The sequence below is a fragment of the Mauremys mutica genome, chromosome 21 (genome assembly GCF_020497125.1).
Source record: "Mauremys mutica isolate MM-2020 ecotype Southern chromosome 21, ASM2049712v1, whole genome shotgun sequence".
NCBI lineage: Eukaryota > Metazoa > Chordata > Testudines > Geoemydidae > Mauremys > Mauremys mutica.
The window spans coordinates 10780022-10805643 of record NC_059092.1 but is presented as its reverse complement, the minus strand read 5'-3'; the positions used below and the strand labels follow the sequence as shown (position 1 = coordinate 10805643).

Below are 25622 nucleotides of genomic sequence, written 5' to 3'. Positions count from 1 at the left end.
GGTTCCATTCCCATGATGCTGTGCTTGCTCTTATTATTCCTGTCCCACATCCCACTCATTCATAACCATTACCATCCACACCACTGAAAAGTGATGAGAGGCTGTACTTCCTTGCAAGGAACAGGAAATTGTGTGCTCCCAAGAAGGGATTAATACAACTAGTTACCAAATGAGTTCGAAGTAACATCCTTATGAGTGAGTAAATTCTCTGACTGATTTCAAAGCCAAAGTTTATAATGGTGAAAATTACTTTCACTTAAGTGCAGAAATTGATAGAATCCATTCCCATCTCCCTTAAGTACACCTTAGCTTGATAACAACTCCAAGCATAGAGAGGCAGATGCAATAATGCTAACTGTCCTGACAATTATATTCCACTATGTCACTTAATCTCAATACCATGCCACTGCCATTTCAAACTCTACAGGTACTACAAATGCAAGAGGAGTAAAGGCTGAGGGAAAGATGCTGCTATCCCCTCTTCCACATCCCGCACTCCTACACAGTCCATATAGCTCCTCCTGACATGGGACGCCTGGAATAGACTTGCAGTAAGCAACAGAAATGTGGCCATATCTTCACTGACAAAGGTGTGTTTGTTTTTACTGCAGGATAACTAATGTTAGCTATCCTGCTGTAAAATGTAATGAAGACAAAGCACTGTAGTTTTCCCAGTAGGTCAACCAGGCAAGGTCCACTTTGGGTGGACAGTATTGTGTTGACCTGACCTAGCTACCTCAGGGTAAAAGCTTGCTCGTGCCTTGTTGCCAGTTGGGATTTTAGAGACAATCATTGTGCATTAGTTATCTCCCTGTAAACACACCTGTCAGTGAAGGCAAAGCCTACACTTGCACAAGAGTTAATACTGCATTTTAAGAATCTTCTATGTCTCAGTAACACTGAAAGAAGAACAAGCAGCAGGGACTGTTTAAGGTTACTCAAAGACAAGTTTGTTGTGAAAGTGAACTGTGAATTGTAAGAGCATTAAACTTGAGGACATCTCCAAAAAGATTCTCAATTGCCAACAGACAGATTGTGCATTAGATAAATGCTTTCCAAAGAGCTTTGTTCAAGCAGGTGATGAAAGATTATGGAACATGAAGAAATCCATGAGAACATTAACTTCTTTTATGCAATTAGGTAATAGTGGCTTATTTTAAACACCTCTATTTCCCCAAACAATTATTCTCATAAAAGGAGTATGACATGTGCACAAGGAGCAAAGAATTTTTATAGAGCTATACAATTTATTACCCATGGAATGATAACCTTTCACAAGTAAATCACAGTTCAAATTTACCCCAGATTAGCATTTGATAATCAACACTAACTAGCATGATCATTAACAGTCTCAGAGAAGTCAAAGAAGCAACTACCCTTTTGTCCCAGAGGCTTTCCTTCCATGGGAAATTTGAGATACACAAAAACCATGTTGGGGAAGTCTTGATCATTGTTGCCCACACTGTCTTGAAGACAAAGAGGAAATAGTTATGCAGAACTGTCACCTTTCAAAAAAAAAAATTAAAAAAAGACCTAGTTTCTCCTAGTCACATATCTGTGATATATAGGGGATTTAGCAGTTACAGACAGACAACAGTGAAATTAGCTTCTCAACATACTCAAGAAACAATATAAGCGTCCTATAATCCATGTAAATAGGTTTAGCATTTCCCAGCTTGTTCTAGCACTTGGAACAGAGCTCCTTAAAATGTAGGCAGACGAAAATACCAATCTCCATGGCAGATGCAAGTCATAAAATAATCCTTCTAGTATTCCTCAAAGCTAATTTCTGCCATATTAGCTGCTGGAATAAAGCCACCTAAAATTTCTCACAAGGCATCTCACTTAATGCATCTGTTTAAAAAAAAAGATATTTAATGGCAGCCAACTGCTGAGTCACAAAGACAAGAGGGCAGGTGCTACCATCCCTCTTAATGAAGATGCTTCAAAACTCCCATATTTAAAAAAAGATATGGATACTGAGGTTAGGACTGTTGCTGCAATGGCACTAGATATAACATGACAACATCCCTGTCCTAAAGTGCTTATAAGTAACCTTCTCAAGCCTCATACTAATAGGTACTGCACTCCTGCCACCCATCTTTTCGGGCTCTCACTGTTGAGTTTGACTGGCAGTTTGGGTAGGCACTTTGCTGTGGGACACAGAACACAATTATATCTACACCTTGACATCAGCCTGTGCCCCCTTCCTCCCCACTTTTAAGTAACAAGATTTACTTTCCACAGGTTTGTTTAAAAACACTATGATCACCATCAACTGTATTACATGTCACACACTACAAATATTTCATGGAATAATGAATAACGATACCAAATAGGCCGTCCTATTCATGGACCTGTCTACATTATAAAAATCTACCATCTGGGGAGACTGTTCTAGGGATTTAGCACAATTTGGAAACAAGGACTGAACTGCATGGAATGTTATGACTGAGTTTTAGTAGTTAAGCACCCCCACATCAGCACTGTGTCTAGGCAACACTGATTGTGCAGTAGCCAGAATGGAGGGGTGTGTGAGGGGAGAGTGCTAGGGCAACACTGAGCTGTCCTTGCCATTCTGTTCCATACAAAGAGGAGAAAATTGCTTTTGCTAGTGAAACGGATAGCTAGTCTCCTTTCAGAGGGGGAAATACTTAACCCCAAAGGGAATGTTTACTCTGGATTCTGTAGGAGACATTAAATCTATCCACCTGCCATTCATCCATACAAGATATTTTGCTGTGAGAAAAGCAGCACCACACACCACTACTGATCGTTTAAAGCAATAGGAGCATTTCTTGATTTATTCAAGACAATGCAAATAGGCCCATCTCCTGAAGCTGCAACCTGACTCATCTCCAAGCCTACTAAGGACCTTGGTAACTAAAGATTTTCACCTCAGTGTTTCTATGGCAACAGGCTAGGGCATTTTGCTAAAGAAATCAAATAAAAAGGTGAAGGATTTGAAACAGAAATTGACGTACTGCCTTCAATACTGCATCCTGAGGTGCTGAATACATTAGGGCTCCATACAGATCCTTTAGCCCCAGGATGTCACAGCAAGAAATTTTGGTTGAAACAATGCCCAACAACATTAAAATGAATACGGACCACTTACAGAGAAGTTCAGTAGAGCTGAAGTCTATTAATGATGGAAAATGAAAGCTCAGAGTTTACTCTATGAATTGAAAGAGTGTTTTGACTCAATTCTCTGCTCATTAAAGGTGTCATTATTTATAGTTCAGGAAATTGAAGGCCTCCATCCAGAGAGTAAGTATGGTATCTGCAGATACAGTGCCAACTTCTGACATAGTGCAAGTTTGAAACAAACAAATGGGACTTCAGGTACTGCCTCTGAGGATAAGAGTGGAATTCAGTCACTATGGGCTAATCCTCAATCTCTAAGGATGGAAACAAGAGGGCCCCGATTGTAAAAGCAATTTTGTGAGATGCAAATATCAGATCATTAGAACTGAACTGACACCAACTTCATGTAAGACACGGAGCAGTCATTAGATGACAACTTTCAGTCATGACTGATGCTGGTAAGAGGTCTTCTGAGGTCAGATACCTGACAAGAGACAGCAACGCAGCTAAGAATTAGGAATATTGTTTTTAAGAAGTGCCATGTAGAACTACTTAGGCATCATACAGCACACACCAACTGATTACTTTATGGGATAGGTAGATGGAATCTGGCCATTTATGAAGGATGCTGGCTGGGACTTCTGGAGAAAATAAGTGATATTTCTTTGAACAGAAATCTCAGTCTAGAATCTGATAGTGCAGACAACTGCACAACAGTAAGAACCAACCTAAAACAATTCATGTTCATGCAATAATCAGACACTGTTGGCAACACTTTCCACTGTTCACGAAAATGTCAAGCTGTACTGTCATAGGAAAAATGAAAAAACATGCTAGAATTAAAAAACTGGAGCATCAACTTCAATGACCCCCCAAAAACCCACTCAACATTAAAAGCTTTTTTTTTTAAATAAACAATCCATGTTAGGTCAGGATGAGACATATTAGTGAGTCATGAAATAGGTCATAACCTATTTCACTATCCCATTTCCTACCCATGACTTACTGCTCCAGTGCTGCTACACTGCATCATACACAGGTTAATGGTTTAATAACAAAGACCTAGGAAATGAGAAAGGCAATAAGGCAGACAATCACAGCGGGGCCCATATTACTGGCCATTTTACAGAATAAACTTGTTTATCTGCTATTTCAGAGCCCTCATGTGGCAATTAACTATTCTGTTTGCAAACTGACAAAGGTTTTCCTGTTGCAGCTATATTTAGTTTTCACAAGAGTGGCATTGCAGTAACTTTGAACACCGAGTTAACCTACACAGCCAGTTTGAGAAACCCAATCCCTTTTCCAGGACCCTTTCTGAAGCTAGAGTCAATTTCTTTTGTCATGTAGAATCTTTCTGCTACCTTCAGTGTAATTTTCACCTGCTCCAGCTCCTAGATTTTATTTAGGGGTAACTAAAGGGTACTTAAAAACCACACTCTCTTATAAAGCCAATATTATGATTTTAAAGGGACACTAATACTTCTCCTCTAATGGAGAAGTACTCTAGAAGTATAGAGTAGGGAAAAAGTTTTTGCTTCCTAAAAGATTGTTACAGATACTTCTGTGATCACTGAAGAAACTCAAACTAAAGACTTATGGGGATACTGTCATGTTAGAAACCATTTAACAAAATGCCCTTGTGTATTGAGACCACACTGTACAGTCCACCTATTTTCTGGGGAATTAAAAGGGGGAGGGGTGAGGCATGGGAAGGGTCGGATATTAAAGTTTATGCTCTGTCCAACATGATGAGTTGCATTGAGGTCCATTTTGGTTCTTTTAAATGGGGTATGTGTTTTAATTTTACAAATTCCAATATTGGATAAATACTTCTGTTAAAAGACAAGCTACACATTTTCAGTTTTTCAGCTTGGAGAATTAATTTAATTCCTCATGAAACTGAAGTAATGTTATACAGTTTGGATTGCAAAACACTGAAGGGCAGGGGTGTGGAACCTCCCATTGCACTTAGGAGGTGTCTCACCCCACCCCAGGCAGATTCAGATTCTATAGAAAGTAAACTTTTTAAATGAAAGTTTCTATCCCTTATGGTTGTGAAGATGAGCCATAGTGTCATCTTAGTCTGAAACAGCTCCAGGAAGTGTTACCTGCACACACTTTTTCTGCATGCTTTGAAACCTATAGGACAAGATTTTTAAATAATTGGGAGCACATGACTGTATGCCTGCTTTGCGTACTCCCTACTGCATCCATGTACACAAATTAATTACATATGCCAATAACCAAAGGGGAAGACAAACAGTCCTAAAATATTATTCCTCCTAATAAGTGTTAATCAATGCAACATTAATTTTAATAGGAAGTTTAGTTATAACATAAAGGCCATACACTACCCTTGACCTTTGTTCAAACCCTCCCATTCTCAGAGAATGAGCCACTGTGAAATGACAGAAGTATTCAGCCCTCCTCTTGTAATGAATTCACAAACCATAATTAAAAGCATAACTGGTCCCCAGTCATAGAATGCGTTTGTTACACCTTCTATAAAGAAATGTCAAAAGCTGAACTAACTATACACTGAAATTAAAATATGGGAACATTATGTTTTGTATTTTTTTCTGGAGGAAGGAAGGTCATTAAATATTTAAGACTCTCAATGTATGGTTCAAAAGCCAAATGCAGTTTAAGTCCTAAAATGCAGCTCATAGCCACTGTAATAGCAGTCTGACTTTCAAAAATCAGGAGTGGGCACCCTGGCTTTAGAAGGTTAGTTTCATATTCTTAGGGTCCATTCTAAAAAGAAAACTATGTGATTATGTAATTGGAGAGCTACTGGGGCAAGAACAAGCTAGAAAACGACCTATAGACCATTAGCCATGAACACAGGATGATAGTTATATAACCTTTGTTCCCACAATCACCTACAAAACGAGCAATACCAGCCTTGCTCCCCAGTCCAGCTGATGACTGACACAGCTAGCTAATGCAATACAACTGACAAAAGGTTTTTCTCCTCACCATTTCTTTGCTTTGAGATGCAGCTGAAGTGTACTGATAACTACAGAAGATGACTTTATTCATAATAGGACAGATGGTCCACAAAGCAGCCTTGGCTTACAAATGGGATGAAAACCCACACACAGTTTGACCTGTCAGTCTTTGCGCAGGAAAAGCCAGTGTCAAGTATAGCAAGGGATGCCTGATTAGAACTGAGGTGCAGCAGCAGAACAAGGGGTGGGAAAGAATTAGCTTGAATGTGCTAGGGAAGAACTGGCAGCCTGATTTGTTTGAAAGATGCTTAATTTTAACTATTCTTGTGCACTTCAACAGGTAACTCCTGTTCCTTGGAATCAGAGACTTTTACAGACCATGCTCTGCAGCATTACTCAATCCCCACATTTTTCTTACTATCCCCATCTACTCAGTCTGCTCTATCATTCTGGTGTAGAAATTAGATAAAGTTGCAGCCTTTCAAATTTAGTGGACCAACTTAATCCCTGGATATTCTGAATTTAAGAAACAAAACAGTATTTGCAAACTCAAAAGTAGCTATTGCATCTGAACAGCAATCACATATACACCTGAATTTTTAATTGTATTTTAATAAATATATATTGATGTATAATATATGTCCTTATACTTCACGCAAACCTTGCAGAGTCTCTATGAGAATGAATTTTACTCTTTGAAAATAACATGTACTCCTCCCTAGAGCCCTGCAAAACTGCAGATACCCAAGGACCACATTTGTGGATAGGGCTCTACTCATTCCTGCAAACACCACTGGATGAAGGAGCACAAGAGATAGCTGACATGAATTTAGCTTATTTTAAAGTCAGACAGCCACAGTCCTCAGACAGCCAGGGGCACCCATTGTGTGGACATATGAATAGCTCTCACTCTGAAAAAATCTCTGGAATGCTGTACAAAGTAGTACAAAGGGATGTTTTCACAGGAAGATGACTGAATGAGGGATGGGGGCAGCACATAAAAGGAGAGAAGCCTTCACTTACTATGTTCCTCATCTCATTTAAAGTACACACACCACATCTGACATCCTCACCCCTGTCATAAACAGATAGTTAAGGGTTAAGGTCTCTTTTACCTGTAAAGGGTTAACATGCAGTACCTGATGACCACCTGACCAGAGGACCAATCAGAGACAAGATAATTTCAAATCTCTGTGGAGGGAAGCCTTTGTCTGTGTTCTTTGTTAGAGAGTTCTCTTTTTGGATCTAAGAGAGGCCAGTCATGTCTCCAAGTTCTCCTGGAGTAGTTTCTACTATTCAATAGTGAGTATTAATCAGAAAGGCAGATTAGTTTTATAATTTGATTTCTACATTTGCAATTGTGTGTTTGCTAAATGAAATTCTTTATTTCTGTTTGCTGTTACTTTGCTTTTACTGAGAAAGAAAGGAGGGGGGATTCTCTCCAGAGATTGATAAGTTTAGACCCTGTATTTTTGCATCTTGGTTACAGAGACTGACTTTCTTTTTTTATTCTTTAATAAATTATTTTCTATTAAGGACTTGGTTGGTCTTTCCTTGGGTGGATTCTCAGGGAAAGGAGAGGAGGGAGGTATCCCTCTGTAGTTGGATCCCGGTGTCTCTCCTAGGAAAAGGGAGGGGGAAGGAAGCAGGGGAGAATGGTTTATTCCTCCTGGGTGTAAGAACTCCATGGATTTGGGGCTCTTGGGATCCCCTAGGATTTTGGGGAAGGACTGTGTCCCAATCCACGTACCTGATTGGGTGGTGGCAGCTTTTACTAGATCTAAACTAGGATTTTAGTTTAGGAAAGTCCATGCAGGTCCCCATATTGGAACCCAACAGCTCCAAGTGGGGGTGAGACCTATGACAACCCCCCATTAGTGATTGGACAGGTTACGGGCATCATACCAAGAGACATGCCGGTTCACTCTGTATTGCACTCCGGTGAAGAATTAGCTAACTCTAGTTTGCCCTTCAAATAAAAACCAGCAGATGGAATTAACTGGGGCTCAATCCCTGGATTATCTGACATACATTCTATGTGCAGGGAGGGAAATGGATTCAGAGATTAAAACCCAGCAGGGACTCCAATTGCTGGATTTTTTTTTTATTTTATTAAAGGCCAGTAAGAGGCAAAAAGCATATGCGCAGTTTGGGAAGTTGATTTATCATCTTTTGTGCCATTCAGTAAGCCTCCAGACATCTACCTGATTCCAGGCAGGTTCCTCTTGTAATTAAAGGGTTAAAATAACTCAGACATTCATGCTGCTGCTCCTTCCATATCTACCAGAACTAGAAGCGCACACATTCTTAGGGAAAGACTAAGGGTATGGCTACACTTGCAGCTGTACAGTTTCTACTTCACCAATCAGTCCTCACACAGGCTAAGTCTCCCACCATTGCTTTACCACCAGTGGAAACACTAGCCTAGACAAAAGCCCAGGTATTTTTACTGCTACCATTTATATTTACTTAGGGTTAACTGACATTTTTAAATAACCTCAAGTGAACTGCACCATGAGTAGAGCAATGTTAAGAGATTTTGTTTAAGGGGGGGGGGTGGATGGGGAGAATGCTTGTGTTAACAGCCTTTTAGGAAAAGGATGTTACCAGCAGGTTTAAAATTCAGATACGTTTAAGGAAATGGAATCTGAATTAGCCTTTCCCACTCCACCTCACCCCATATTAATAGAGAATTGCTGAAGTAAAACAGTTTTGTTTACATGCCTATGTAGCCAATGTAATTGGGACAGATTAGGGAGAGATTTGGGGGGCCTTTAGCAGCATCAGACCCAGAAGACTAAACCAATGTTGGAGACAAAATGCAAGTCTGTCTGGAAAATCTAGATTCACACACTCAGAACAGATAGCAATAATGGAAACAAGTTTGTTACTGAGAGCCAGGTGGAAGGAGACTCCTATGAACTGGAACATGAGTAAGACCACACACATACTCTTGTTTAGTACAGGCTCTCTTACCAATACAACGCAACATCAATAAACGAGATTTGGCTACCTTGTTTTTAAATGGGAGGGGGGGAGGCTTGCAAAACCAGAGAACAGAGTTAATATTACAAGAGACAAATGCAGGGACATGGACACTTTCAGCCTGTAAAATAGAGTTTGCTTTTCAATCAAGACATTGTTTGCATTTTTCAACCCATTAGAAAGAAAGGAAATCAGATAGAGACTAAGAACTCCTCCCAACTGGAATTCTACAAGAGATTCACTCCCCACATGAGGAATTCCATCCCTGCACTGTGAGGAAGGCTGGGTGGGGGAGGGAGTGATGCAGAATAGTATCAACGCCAGGCAAATGCTTGCCCGCAGAAGCTGCTGGAAAGCAATCTCATCCTCAGCTGCTCTTGCAGATCCATTTGCTATAAATATCATCTCTGCAGCTGGCCTTTTGGGAAGACAACATGCCAGCAGATTTTGCCTCAAGTGGAAGCTAGTTACTTAAACCATACCATCCTAACTGTTCAGCAATCTTGATTAAATCCTTGTCCAGACCTCCAGTTTGTCCCTTGAACACTTCAGAGATACTAATATCTCAGAAGCTAAATACATATTTTATGTACCTAGCTACCTCCAAACATCTATAAGACATACAATAAAACCATTAGCCGGCTATTAAGAAAATCAGTTTTGCCTTTCACTTTTGACTCCATCTCCCGAAAAGACATTGTGGTCTTTAGAAATGGATAAAGGCTGAGGTGGATTGATTTCAACCACCAATTTTAATCATTTAAATCAGCAAGTAGGAAACCTTGATTTAAATAATTAAGTTTAATCCCATTTTGTATTTGTACTTATTTTCCTAAAGAAAGGTGGCTTCTCATTGGTTGGTAACGGTTAAAATGTTGATTTTAAACTAAGTACAACCTTTACACTAAATTTGGTACTTTTGCTAACCAGGAGGATACATTATATCTAAACATGTTTAACCAATCCATAGATTACCATGCATTTATTCAGATTCTTAATTTTTACATTGTGTTAGGTAGGAAACTGAACAAATTCATTTACAAGAGATTAATTTGACTCATGATTTGTGTCCAGTTGCATTTGAAAATTGAAATTAAATTAGAAATTAACAAAAATAGCATTTTAAAATTACGTTAAAGTGACTTTAAAAGTGCTGGATACACAAAACATCCGCTTTCCTGATTACTTCCCCCTCCCCAACCACAGTCATTATACAGTAACTTAAAATAAAATGAGACTGAATCATCATCTAGCATCAGTCAAAGAGGACTCCCTCTTTTTACATGGCAATTACTGACTTTTCCTTGTTTTGAGGCCAGCTTGTGCTGCTCTCTTGCTGATGCATTTTCAACAAAGCAGTAAGTGGTGGCTGGTGAGTCATTCCCAGATCTTTGAGACACTTGGAAAATAGGACAAAATTGTAGCAAAGCTGATTCAAGATGCTTTCAGAAGTTGAAGACACCTTTGTATCCCAAAACAGGAGAATCAATTCATCTTCCCCCACACACCATTCTGATAACATTTCTATAATGCCTTTCATGTGAGCATCACATCACATTTTAGAAACATTTACACAATTATGAGATATTCAAATATCCATTTTACAAATGGGGAAGGCCAGGAGAGAAATCAAGTGACTTCACCAGGTCTGCCTCTCAGTCCAGTGATTTGGGAATCCTTAAAAGCTCACCTAAGAATTATTCTTATGCAAAGAAACTCCTCTCACCTTCCAATAAAACAGACAAGAGGGCTTTAAAGAACAGACACTTTAGACAACTAGCAAAGGATTTTGGCTCGGACCATAATCCCAGCTCTTTTTTTTTTTTTTTTTTAAACTTCCTTTAAAACCCTATTCTACGCCTCTTTCCCTGACACGGACCATGCAGTTGCATGCCATTCAACTCTGACAGCACAAAACAGAAATGAAAACAGAGTATCATGACCACAAAAGTTCCTTGTTTGCCCCACTGTACAGTACAGAAGCAAGATAGGACATCAGTTCCTCGGCCAGCCAGTGAAATCTCTCTGGATTTCACTAAGCCTCATTTTTACACAGATCAAATCAGAGTTATTTGCTAAAAAAAGTTAAGACAAACAAGCTTTAAACCTTAAAACAAGCTTTTGAGGTAGAAGTATTACACCCATTTTATAGATAACTATCCACTTGTTTAAGTGTCTTGCCCAAGGTCATAAAGCAACACATCTGCAGCACTGGGAACACCACAACCACAAAGAATGCTTGAGCACTGTAAAGTTACACAGAAGAATGAAGTTGGCACATCAGAGTCCAAATGACTCCTAGTATTATTCACAACACTCTAAATGTAACCTTCACATCTCAAGCAAGAAGATGAGTTCCTAGGTACAGCTACAATGTGCCACACCTTGAGCTATTCACTTGCCAAGCTGGCCAATGTTTCAAGGAAATGCTATCTTAAGGCGTTGCCAGGTTTCAAAACAGAAATGCTCTGAAGTTTTCTGATTACCATATTTAAAGTTCATTACACCAAAGCCCACCAAAAAAGTACAAACATTAAAAAATAATCAAGTTGAGAGTCAGATTGCCCAAAGGAAAAAATAAAGAGGAAGAATGTCTTGACCGCCAACCTTTCCTGGCAGGCATGTCATGCATTTCATGTCAGACTGATGGGATACTGCCAGCATTACTGCTGACATCCACAAATTGTACATTTCAGAAGAGAGCAGTCATCAAGGATGGTATTAGTTTATAAAAGTGGACACTTCCACCTATTCTGTTCTCTCCTGGCTGCCAAAACCACACAATTCTTTTAAGAGAAAAAGCGGAAATGTTGATTGCTAAGCTTGGGCTCATGGGATTATTGGGACAGACAGGTTACAATCAAGGCCTGATCTACTCTAGGAAATTAGGTTGGCATAACGACATCACTCACGAGCATGAAAAAGCCCCACCCCTGAATAATGGAGTTAGAACAACCCAATGTCTAGTGCAGACAACACTAGGTTGGTGGGAGAATTCCATCAATCTAGCTACCCCCTCTCATTGGAGCAGATTACCTACACCAATGGGAGAAGCGCTTCCATCAGTATAAATAGTATCTTCACTGAAACAATACAGTAGCACCGCTGCAGCTTTAAGTGTAGACAAGCCCTAAGTCATTTGTTTCCTCTTTCTGTCCCTCACAAGACTAGAGAGAGGACAAGCAGCAGTTATGTAAACTCCCTTATGTCCCTCCTACCTAAAGTGATCTTGATCCTAATGTAGATAAAAGCCAGTCTCTGCCAAGCTGCACTGGTCTCACCACAAATTCAGACCCAACTATTTCAATTAGACTAACACGTTAATAAAACCATACAAAGTAGGTTGGGAGAGCCTAAATTTATTAGACTCTGGCATCAGGTCACTCATATCCAACCTCAGGTTTTATAATGCTACTGGGGAAGAAGAAGGCTATCCAATTTTTAGGTTTTGTTGGTTGGTTGTTTTGGGGCTTTTTTTTTGTAAACCCACTAAATATATTGTCGTTTTCTCTATTTAAAAAAAATACACCTGCATTCAGATCACTGTCACAACAAGAGACAAGAAGCTAACTGGAACATCTACAGAGCTACTAGTCAAATATTTTTATTTGCAACTAGGTTACTGTGGTGGAGGATACTATTTTGCACAACCATAAGATGTTCCAAACCAACAGTGGGCAGAATTTAAAAGACATCTCAGTCAATTTATCTAGAGTAGATATTGGGAAAATTATTGATCAGGTTCAATTAATCTTTTAATGAATACCAAGCCTAACTCCTCAGCCCCACACTCCAAATAGCAGCTACTTAAACTATAGTCAATGCCACAAGTCATATCCCTGGGGGTACATGCTTTAGTTCGCCTCATGCCAATTCACAGTACCCATTGCCTACCCCAAAGCAGCACTCAGGTGCATCTGCTGCTTAGCAAACTCAAAAATGAAACTCCAATAACTTCATTATGTTTCATGAAGCATTTCTGAAGCACAAGATGCCCGTTAGGTAACCTAGTTGCAATCTGTTCAGGGCAGCAGCTGTGACAATAGTTCCTGACAGATGGAGCTGCTCCACTGCTTCAGCAGGGGTCAGAATCCCCAGTCTCATAAGATGATCCCATAACCTCAAATACTCCACAGAAGGACTTTTCACAATTACTCGAGATGGCAAAGCCTGAACTGACAAAATCCCCATGCAGGGCTTTGAGTCCTATTCTGAGGTTCCAGTATCTGTATTCAACAAGAAGCTCACTGGATTATTCAGAGAGCAGTCTCTCTCTGTGAATGGGAACACTTATACCGCATCAAACCAAACCAGAGTGTATGACTAAAACTCACATGATAAACTCACTTCATTCGGTCACTGGCACTCAAGTGCTAGAGTCTGTAAGGGACACTAAATCAAGTTTCTATAGGCCAGACACAACAGAATAAAAATCACCTACCGAAAGAAAATTACAGATAGTCAGAAAAATCAGAGGAAGCCTTTGTCAGTGTGGTTTAAACCACTTTACCTACTAAGAGGAAAAGTAAGCCATACGGAAAGGGTCTTAACATCTTAAAAAGCTACTATGTAAAATACAAATTAAGATGTTAGGAAAAGAAGTTGAGTCATCCTGCAGCAATTTCTACCATAATGTGCAATATTTAACACCTACAGCAAGGGCAAATTAACAAAGGGCCCTTTGTCACTTACATTTCCAAATGCCATATACTTGGACCAACATACATCTGTGCCTAATATTTTCTGAACACTACATGATATATGATAATCAGCATCTAAACAGTAAATGAGGATCAGTTTGGACACAGGGTGACAGCTAATTCAGGTTTTGGGATGAGATTTTTACTATCACAGCCAAGGTAATAGAATGGAAACAGCTAACTGCAGAAAGGAGAGCTAACACTGCAGCTGCATACCTGCCTTTAAAGTTTATTCAGCTTAGCTGCAAGCCTTATTTGTGCCTAGCAGGACAGGCTACTCAGTTTCTTTAGCCGAGACTTCAGTTCTGTGATAATGCAATCCCCCAGAATAGAGAAACTGGGATACTGAAACCTCAGCACCCAGCCCAGCTCTGATGCATGCACATTGGTAACCATGGAATGGCTGCAGCATGACAAAGGGCCAATACACAAGTTGGCAGCCTAATGTGTGATCTTTGTAGCAGAGAACCCCAATCTCACTTCATATTGGCTATATGAAGGGCATAAGAATGTGAGTGATTTAGGTTCAGCCTTAAGCACTTGCATAGCAAAATGCAATGAATCAGAAATAGAAGATTATTAGGTTATCCAGTCCATTCCCCAGGAGCCACTGCTCGATTTTGGCCTACAGGATTCTCTTGCGTTTTGTCCAGTCTAGTACCACTATTTCCCTTGGAAGATAATTCTGGTTTAAGATAGTCCCCTCTATTCCCTACCTTTCACCTTGAGATTCAATGTAAATACCCTTTCTTGATTTCATTCCATTACTCTTATCTGAACACAGACAACCCCTGTGCTACTCAACTCCAGCTACAGCTAATCATTCAAACTTCCTACTCTTCCATGCACAAATTCCATGACAAAGAGTGAGCAGTGTATCACCTTGCCAGTTCCCATGAATGCAGTTCATCTCAGCTACACCTAATGCTCTACTGAAATGTACAAATTTACTCTCTGCTGACAATGTATGTCAAACTCAGGCATCTCTGCACCAGAGCTGAAAATAGTTACCTGCTAGTGTAGATGGAATCAATTATTGATGTCAAAAGTTAGCAATGGGTCAGTTTCTTAGTGCAGACAGGGTTTTGTACTCTGGTTATGGCTTCACTCCTATGCAACTTTAGACACATTACAGCTATAGCCTCTGAATAAACTGGGCTAGTAGTCACTCAAAAAGTTTAGTAAGTCATATCTAACAATTATAGAGGAAAGCACATAGCATATTTAAGGTAGGAACTTTTTTCTTATTTCACCAATAGGCACTTCCAAGGAGCTGCTGTGTGATAACTTGGAATTTGGTTGGAGGGCTTACTGAAATCATGACAGTGTGCCATACTGCATGCTACCAATACAGCAGAAATGTTTACACTTAAAAGGAATGTTACAGTTACTTCAGGTTCCTGGTAAACTTGTTATACCAAAACGTTTTAAAATGGTATAGAGATTTTAAGAGCACATAGGAGAATGACAGAGGGAGGGAATGACAGAACAAGGAGTAATGGTCTCAAGTTGCAGTGGGGGAGCTTTAGGTTGGACATTAGGAAAAAAAATTTCACTAGGAGGGTGGTGAAGCACTGGAATGGGTTACCTAGGGAGGTGGTGGAATCTCCTTCCTTAGAGGTTTACAGTCAGGCTTGACAAATCCCTGGCTAGGATGATATAGTTGGCGATTGGTCCTGCTTTGAGCAGGGGGTTGGAGTAGATGATCTCCTGAGGTCCCTTCCAACCCTGATATTCTATGAGTCTATGAAAATATAGAAAATGCAAGCAGAAGGCTAACTGAAGATAACTCATATGCAGAAAACACTTATCTCAATACTAATGATCACCTGTCTGAATGTTACAGAACAGCCAAGCTTTCATGACCACAGCCCAACTCTATGAAAGAAAAAAAAACGAAGAATGAACCCACGGGGATAAGCCTTGAAGCCTGAAGCAGAGATCTGTAGAATGTGACCATTTCAAGGGGGTGGTCTAGCTATGCAAGCAGTAGACAACTCTTAGTGTTACATGTCAGTTTCTTTGTAATCTAGCTGAATAATCAGGTGTACTCTGCAGATCTACCTAACTGTATCCAGCCAAAAAAAAAATAAAAAAAATCCAAGAAGTTGTAAAAAGCTGCTGTATTTCAGTCACGAAAGCTGCAAAAATCAATGACTTTAGTTTTTGTTTAATGTTTTAATCCCAGAAAGCCATCTCTTTTTTTTTTTTTTAAATAAAACTGATAATAAATGATAACAAATGTGGCTAAAACTCTAAAAAAAAAACTGCTGCTATTCCAGCCAGCAGCTAATTTGGGAGTGCAGTTCTTTGTGGTTCTTTCACTTCCAGTTATCTCACTAACATTCCCTTCAAATTGGTTTAAGAAAAGCGATGTGTTGGTGTATTAATATTTACAAACTGAGCTACTATAATTTTAATAGCAATAAATTGCATTATTTGCTAGCTGAATGGATATTTAAATGGGGTCTTCTCTCTCCTCCAGCTTCAGCCACTGCTCAAACCTGGCTTTAACAATGTTCTTTTGTTATGCAGAAACCTGGCCTTATGTCTCCCTGAAGTGTATTGACAGATTACCCAATCATTTCCACTGAAGTAGAGCAACACAGAGCTTCTTAAGTACATAAGAGTTGAGCTTGCAAATCCAATAAACCAAGAAGGAAAATCTCAACATATTTACATTTGACAGATCTCTACAACCACTGTAAAAATAATGACCATTACATGTAGCGCACGCCTTTCTTTCCATGCATTAGATGCAGGGGTCATTTCACGCACTCATCACTAAAATGTAGCAATTTCTGGAGTAGAATGCAGCAGGCTTCAAATCCACTTCCCATACTAATATGGTTTTTGCAAATATTTCAGAAGTCTTCAAAAGTTATTACTGCCCTGTGTCATAAAAATTAGGCTAATTATGACTATTGTTTGCTCACAAAAGGAATTCACAATAGGAAGTAAGTACTGGTACACAAAAACAGTAACCCATTAACATTTCCACCTCTACAAACCTATAGTGGTCAGGTGTGATTTTGAAAAGCTGCTCCTAAGTCACTTAGGAGCAGAAGTCTCATTGACTTCCAGTAGGTCTTGTACTCCTAAATCTCTAAGGTGACTTTCAAAAATCCCAATTTTCATTCTTCACATATTAATACCAAATATTCATCATACCCTAGGAAGAAGTCAGAACTTCCTTGGCTGGAATGAGCCTGGAACTCAGTGAATTAAATGAAGATCCAAGCGCTTAAAAAAAATAAAAATAATAAAAAAAACTACTTTGGCCTTCACCTGAACCCTCCTGCTTTTTTAAATTAAGTGCCTAAATAGTAATGTTTTGTAACTTCTCAGTTCTCCAAGCCTATGAACTTCTCTTCCATTTCCAAAGACCTTATGGCAGTAACATTCAGCTGCATACCATCTGCAATCAAGTATGATCTCAGGCTTGCTGCCAATATACCAATCCCTTAATGCAGTGAGCACATGACTTCAGCTGGACTGCAGGATTTCAGTCTTTCTATAACATATTTCAGTTCTGAAAAGATGATTCATTCACACAATTCCTTAAATACACAGTATCATATTTGTGTTAACTCATTCCTGCAGTCCCTGTGCATCACCAGCACCAAACAAAATTCACACTATAGGCTAGCATATTAAGAGAGAAAAAACCTAATGCACAGCTACAGAAAATGCATTTAATAAATATGTTCACAGAACGGATTTTAAAATTCCCATGGTACTTTCTACCTACCCTTTTCAGATACAAAATAAACTCAATCTTGGCTACTCATGATAATTAAAATACTTCAGCACTTTCTGTAAGAGTAAGTGTATCATCCTCAGCATCTTGCAGCTTTAGGTGGATATGCTGTATTCTTTATTTGTCTGTACCTATCACATAGCTTTGCTATGTGCCGTTAAGCAATTGCAATGGAATAGCTTTCACTGGTTGGTGAAGTGATTTCTATAAATACACATAACATCTGTAGGTATTATATGAATACGAGTTATTATCCACCTTTATAATTATAAAAAATGCTTAATATCAGATTTCCAATGGTTTAACATACTGCTCTAACACTGACCCTAGAACAGAACTTACTGGAGAAGGCCTCAGGTCCAAAGCACTTATTGGCAATCAAGTTGCCTCTAGAAAAGTTTATTTAAGGTGCTCAGAAGTTTCTAGAAAGCAAAATACAAACTAGCCAGTTTACTCATTAAAAACATTCCCCCACCCCCAATTATTAGAAGTTCTTTAATTAAACATCATGGGTTCAAGTCCCTAGTATGAAACAAGCTATTTCGTCATTTTAAAATACATGTTTGAAGGAGCCAGTCAGTAGGACTATCAGTATTTTTATTATTTGAACCCTATAAGCCCTAACCAAGGTTGATTGGGGATCTATTAAGCGAATCACTGTATACAACACACAGGACAGTAAAACAATGCAAACACTTTGGGGGAATTAATTAACACCACAAAAGAGGCAGCAGTAAAGTGACTTGCCCAGAGTCACAGCAGGTCAGTGGCTGAACTGGGAATAGAACCCGTCTGATCCCCAGTCAGTGCCCTATCCAGCAAAGCATGCTTCTGCTACAGTTTCATATTTCTGTGTCACTTGTACCATGAATGCATATCAAAAGCCTTTGAAAATTTAAAGATTCAGTTACCTCAGAGGGCAGTATTTTTTAAAAACATGTTACTCATGTTTTTAGCAACTTTACAGAAACATTTTACAAATCTAGTTTGGTTTTCACTATTTATGCTATTTACTTAAATTCACTCAGCCTGAACAGTGAAACTGAACTGAAACTAAAACAAGAGAACCCATTTTTTGTTTTACACATATTAGCGCAATGTAGTTGCATTTCCAAAACCGAATCAAGAACAGGATAAATACCAAATACTTCCATTGACATTTAAAAATAATTTATGAATGTATTTGCTCATACTGTATTTTGTAAAGACTTATTGAACGCATTAATTTTGGGGTCTGAACTATTAGCATCCCCTTTCTAAAAAAAATTTTGGATCCTTTTGAAACGATATTTTCAAGCAGGCATTCAAGCTATTACATCTAAAACTTGACTTTTCATAGTTGGAATTTTTTCCTATTTCCAGTGCTTCTGTTTGCCTCTTACACCAAGATCACTGAGTTGTCACTTGGAATAGGCCATTCTTGCTGACAACCTCCGTCACGTCACCTTGCATGACTCAAATTCATATTAAGAGAAACATATGACAAACTACGCGTTCTAAAGAACTCAATCAATAGACCCCACCACCACATCCACAGGTTCTCCCAAACCACTACTTGAAGATGTATTAGAACATTCAAATAGAGGTGTGATTTTTTTGGGGTGGGAGTGGGGAAGTTACTAAAATAGTTATACTAATACAACTCCTAGTGTGGATCTAAGTTCCCTCTAAGCTGCGCAGCTGCCTCTTAAGCCCCACGCAGGGGGCTGCGGCCAGGGGAGAGGGGACCCTCCCCGCCAGCCCCAGCGAGGAACTGCCACGGCCAGGGGAGAGGGGCCCCTCCCCACCAGCCTCTGGGAGTGGGGGGGGAACCTCTGGGCTCCAGCAGCAGCGGTGGGGCTTTGGGCAGAAGGGGTGGTCCAAACAGGGGCTAGCCTCCCTGAGCCTGGGGTTCACCTGCTGCCCATGAGGTTATGCTTAATCTCACTGGGATTCTCTCTAGGTAGCAACACCAACAACACTGCTGGGCACTGACTAGCAGAAAGTTTAACAGCCAAAGAAGCCAGCCTATAAATCCTGCAGTTACAAAGGCACTATAGCAAAGAACAACCCTGGTTGCCATTACAACATTTAAAAGATGTTTCAAGGAATTTGGGGTAGAGCTTTTCCTAATTTTCACTTGCCTAAAAAGCAGACAATGAAGATGGGGATTGATCATCACTGGTATCTTTGCTACTTGCTACTCTGCATTTCTATAGGATCATCAGGTGAAAGGAGAAAAGTGCTTTAATGTGGCTGTGTAGTCATGGCACCAGCCTCCACAAGGGGAATAGCTCCCAGCACTGGTGCACTGTCTACACTGGCACTTTACAGCACTGAAACTTGCAGCGCTCAGGATTTGTTTTTTCACACCCGAGCGAGAAAGTTGCAGCGCTGTAAAGTGCCAGTGCAGACAAGCCTTTAGGTAGGGTCCCTGTCTGCACCATTTAATGAGATGTTTAAAAATCACGCTTGAACACCATTTACATTGTACAGCCTATCACTGGCTTGCCTAACTAGCATAGGGACCACGTGAGAAATACAGGAGGACCTCAGGGTTACGAACTGACCAGTCAACAACACACCTCATTTGAAACTGGAAGAATGCAATTTGGCAGCAACAGAGACAAAAAAGCAAATATAGTACAGTACTGTGTTAAATGTAAACTACTAACAAAATAAAAGGAAAGTTTAAAAAAAGATCTGACACGTAAGGAAACTGTTCCAGTGCTTGCTTCATTTAAATTAAGATGGTTAAAAACAGCGTTTTTCTTCTGCATAATAAAATTTCAAAGCTGTATTAAGTCAATGTTCAGTTGTAAACTTTTGAAAGAACCACCATAACGTTTTGTTCAGAGTTACAAACAACCTGCATTCCTTAAGTGTTTGTTATTGAATTTCTAATACTGTCTTTTCAAAACAATCAGGAACCAGGAGAGATTCTTACCTAAACGACAGGACTTGTATGGCATTCTTTGGTCCCCAGAGAGACAAGATGTGTGGGGTAATAGTTTTTATTGGACTAACTTCTGCTGGTGAAAGAGAAAAGCTTTCAAGCTTACATAGAGCTCTTCTTTGGATACTAGCCAGAGAGAGATGCGAGTTTAAACTAAGCTTATACCCTTTTCTGAATTCATTTTTAAGACAATACAGGCCAAGCCTAACTTTTACAATTATTTTATGTCAGTGTAAGCAGCCTTGGACAGATTAAGTGACTTGCACAAAGTCAAAATGAGTCAGTGACAGCCAAGAATAGAACCCAGAAGTCCTAAATCTGTGTCAAAACCCTAACTTCAAATTGGATACTGTCAGACCAAAGCCTCCTATAGACTCTTCAGCGAGTAATAGGTTTCAGAATGGTAGCTGTGTTAGTCTGTATCAGCAAAAAGAACGAGGCGTACTTGTGGCACCTTAGAGACTAACAACTTTATTTAGTCTAAGGTGCCACAAGTACTCCTCATTCTTTTCAGCGAGTAAGCGCAGCAAGACATATCATTCCTCCGTCCCATTTCTTTTCCCCACATTTTATTATCTTGAAAACCTGTTATTTTCATTTAGGAAAGCTCCTGTTCCCCCCCCAGATTCCTGACATATTTTCCTTCCACTGTGAAGATTGGGTGGGAGAGCGTGGGAGAATTAGCTCTCAGATTCAAACGGCAAGGACTCCAGAGCCATTGCAATTTAAGACTCCCTTCCCACAGTCTTTAAATGGCCTTGGTGATTTAAACCTGATCAGCTCAGCCAGCTTGTATCTATGCCAAAAGACCCAGGGCAAATCTACACTACAATGCTACTTTGGCACAGCTGTGGCACATCTGGTGCTGACAGGAGACAGCTCCCCTGTCGGCATAATTACTCCACCTCAGTAAGAAGCAGGAGCTGTCAGTGGGAGAGCATCTCCTGCCAACATAACACTGGTGTGGACAGTGTGAAACTTCTGTTCCTTGAGGGAGGGGCAGGGGGATTTTTCATACCCCATAGCAATGCAAGTTATATCAATTTAGGCTGTAGTGTAGACCTGCCCCTAGAAACAGAAGGCTTCAGATTATACCATTCTCGGAGGGAAAAAACAAACAAACAAACAAAAACACAGCAGAAAGCTACAAAGGAACTGCTGGCTATGTTGCACTGGAAGAAATCTCCCTCCCATGCACACTTTTTCTTTTAACTTTGACTCAGTTTACTGGAGCCTTCTATTAATGATACTGTATTACCATGCCCAGGAATTCAGCAAGTGGCCCTCATGCCAGTACCATGTCAGATAAACTGGCAGACAGTCTGCCAGAAATATGCCAGGCACCCTTGTCACTGGACCATAAGCAAGACATTTCCACACAGACCTAGGGTATGTCTACCCTACCCACCAGATCAGCAGGCAGCAATCAATCCAGCGAGGATCAATTTATCGCATCTAATCTAGATGTGATAAATCAATCCCCGAGTACTCTCCCATCGACTCCTATACTCCAGCACCATGAGAGGCGCAGGCAGTGTCGACAGGGGAGTGGCAGCAGTCGACTCACCGCGGTGAAGACACCATGGTAAGTTGATCTAAGTAAGTTGACTTCAGATACGTTAGTCACATATCTGAAGTTGTGCAACTTAGATCGCCCCCCACCCCAGCGTAGACCAGGGCTTAGGCTCTCTCGTACATGGCCCATCTCTTTTGGTGATGTCACAACCATTATCATAAGACTAGACTGATGTCACAAACAGATTTAACACTTCAGTGCAGGATCAGTCTGAAGGAGAAGCTCAGCTCAAAAGGAGGGAGAGCTGCAGTTAGTGAATATTACTGGTTACCTAAGCACACGCAAATAACATCAAAGTAAATGGTGTATGTTTATTTCTGTGGTTACCCAATAAGATAATGTTGGACTGTCTGCCCCAAATGAACACAAAGGCAGGGAAGCAGCCAGTATTCAGAGAAAGTTGGCTGAAAATTAAGAGCTACATAAAAAAGGGTGGGTTTATGTTTTTTGTTTTAGTTTACATTTTGTGAACAGCTCCCCCTTTGTCTCCCAACTACCTGTCCCTCCAACTCTGGGCCTCCACAGTCAGCCCCTGAAGGAGAACCGCAGGGGGAAGATGGTCCTGGAGGCTAAAACTATCCCAACTCCAAGTAACACCTCATTTGATTAACTGACTCAAACAGTACTCTATTAAAGCACACAAGGGAACCTTTAGTATGCACCAGGAGGGCCTACACGAGCCAATTTATGTCAAACATTAGGGCACTTTAGAAATCACACCCCGATAGCACACATTACTCAACCATGTGGACAAGCCCTAACACTCATGTCAACATCATATTTCCCCCCTGCCAAAGCCCTCAGTTCACCACCAGCTAACATTACCTGCCACAAAATCAAATATCCAGGATTCAGCCTTCTCTAGTTAAGTACAAAAATAATGAAGTCACCCATAAGAGGCTTGCAAGAGGAAGAAGCTTCCCTAAAAGGGTAATTCCAGATGCTGTAATGTGCACAGTAGTCAGTTTACTTTGATCAAAGAAGAGGACAAAGGAGTGGAACCGGGAGAGGTAGATTCCATTAGCAGGTCAGAATGAACTTACTGGTTGAGTTGCCTTGCATCTGGATGATGCATTTGGAGTCTTTGCTGGTCTCTCTGGAATTGAAGGGCCTGACCCGGACAGCCACCTTCACCGAAGCTCCTGACATTTTGATTTCCTATAGTGTTGAGTCCAGAAACCAGATGCAAAGGGTTTTTTTCCTTTTTATGATCTCTTGGAGTTTTCTAAAGAGAAAGTGAGATTCAGTTACTTTAAAAATACATTCATAACATTACATTAATGAAGGGGAGAAGGGAAGCTTATCTGTAAGCTTGCCTCGGCCTAACACATCACAAGTTTTTATGTCTATTCAGAGAATCCAGAGCTAGAGATATCCCCATCATGCTCCTAGTCCAGGGGTCAGCAACCTTTCAGAAGTGGTGTGCTAAGTCTTCATTTAGTCACTCTAATTTAAGGTTCCGCGTGCCAGTAATACATGTTAATGTTTTTAGAAGGTCTCATATTTATAAGTCTATAATAGGTAACTAAACTATTGTTGTATGTAAAGTAAATAAGGTTTTAAAAATGTTTAAGAAGCTTCATTTAAAATTAAATTAAAATGCAGAGCCTCCCCACCCCCCACCCCCGAGACCGGTGGCCAGGACCTGGGCAGTGAGAGTGCCACTGAAAATCAGCTCGCGTGCTGCCTTCGGCACGCATGCTATAGGCTGCCTACCCCTGTCCTAGTCAATGCCTATGTCACCCAATGCAGACTGCTCTTGAAGTGAACAAATAAGTGTTTTCACTCCTTGCCTCCCTTCCCAGAAAGAGTGGAGACTAGCACTACTTGCATCTCTTGCTCTGCCCATAGCATCAGAGAAAAGGACCCCAGGTCTTTGTGCTGTTTACTCATTTCACAGCACAGAAGCTTAGAGAACACTGCAAACACCCAGGGATTTCCTCCATTCAAAGTAAATAAAAATCGGGTTACTGCTTGCACATCTAGTGACCGTCAAGGACACTATTCTACAGAGAAACAAAGAGACTATTGCCTTTCAAAGAGATTTCCACCTAAAATTTCTACCTCATCAGATGTCAAACAATATAGTCATCTGCTCAAATGACAATAAAAATACTTATTGCTCAAGTCTCGTCACATATAAATGATTGAGCACTTTTAGTGCACAAAACAATGCACTGAATCCAATTCTAAACCAGGAGGCAAGTCCACTCTAGATAACTGCAGGCTGGAACCAGTACACCCTGGAACCTCCGACATCTCTCCTTAAGTACTATTTTATTAAACAAGTAAAGCCCAAATTATTTCTGCCAAGGCTGGGTCTGTACTGGATATAGCTCTACAAGTGTGCATATATGGGTCAGAGCACCCAGAAATGGATCCCATAGTTAACTAAATTCTGAATCTCCAATGAAAGAGAAATTTTTTTTTAACTGCAAAAGGGCCAGCAGATGACTTGAGATTTTTAGTTAAATGTTTGAACTGTCTTCTTGAGCATTTTTATTCCAGGTTTGGACCGGGAAGGAAAAAGTACAAAAGTGATTCACCAGCTGGAAAAAAAAGTCTTAGGCATGGCTAATTCATTCTATGATATTTTACATGGCACAGACAGATTTAATTAAAATTGCATTACTTCACCTTATTACTAATGGCAGAGGAGGACATTGCATCACAGTGAGGGAAAGGTTGTCGCATCCCAGAACACAGGACAAATTATTTAACAAGGATGTTCCTCCTCTCAACAGTTTATCAAGGTAGCTAAACAGGTGATTGTTACAATTTTAGTTGCCTACTGTAATCAATGACATGCAACTGAGTAACAATGTAACTAAGGTGACAGAACGTGACAAGTCATAGATATGCACAGGGTTGATACCTCGTTCTCAACTGCTGCTAAAACAAAACAGAATTTAAACCAAGTCTCAGGAAAAGCTCTTCCACAGAGTAAAGGCTAATCCAATCAGAGCAACTCTGAATGGCCTATGATGATCTGCAGAGTGATGCAGATTCCGTATTTCAAATACAGCAGATTACCCTAACCAGATGGTTATTCACTGTAGTCCAACACTACAGAACATTCCCTGCATGGCAGGTAGCAACAAACGTAGGACTTAGTCATCATTCCTTATCTGAATATCAGATGACTATTTTTTTTATAACCGCCCCCACACACACGAACCTGCGTATTGCTGCTGAAAACAACAACCTGCCTGAACAGAAGCAATTCACTGAATTGGTCATGAAATCCAATTTAGGGAAAGATTCAGCACTCCCTAGATTAACCTGCTACAAACAACTTAATAGAGGAGAAAGGTGATTACATGGAATATTCATATGGTACATTCTCACACAACAAAACTAGAACTGGATTTCACAGAGCAGACAGAAAGCCTTTTGCTGGGAATGTGCTATCTGAAATTCTACGAGGCACTTTGCTGAGTGGTTCTTTTCTATTCCCCCAATCAGCCTGATAAATTTGAAATATTTTGACATTGTTAAGCAGATAACTACAAGTCCTAGCAAATCCAGGGTAAGTAAGCAAGGCCATCAACTAAGAGGATTTTTTAGAAGGTACATCTCCTAAACTTCTGAAGTTGTTTAATTTTGTAAAAATGCTTGGTTTGCA

The 25622-nt window shown here is 40.1% G+C and overlaps 1 protein-coding gene across 7 annotated transcripts in view; it reads right to left on the bottom strand.

Moving 5' to 3' along the window:
* KIF1B (kinesin family member 1B) overlaps positions 1 to 25622 on the bottom strand; it is a 141684-nt gene that overhangs the window by 110061 nt on the left and 6001 nt on the right. For 6 of the 7 annotated variants that reach the window (XM_044996309.1, XM_044996310.1, XM_044996303.1 and 3 more), the window contains exon 2: positions 23041 to 23222. In XM_044996309.1, coding sequence (XP_044852244.1) covers positions 23041 to 23146 — 106 coding nt within the window. In that variant the 5' untranslated portion in view covers positions 23147 to 23222. Of the gene's footprint in view, positions 1 to 23040; positions 23223 to 24634; positions 24763 to 25622 lie in introns of those variants that run through there. The other variant, XM_044996307.1, reaches the window with a different exon arrangement.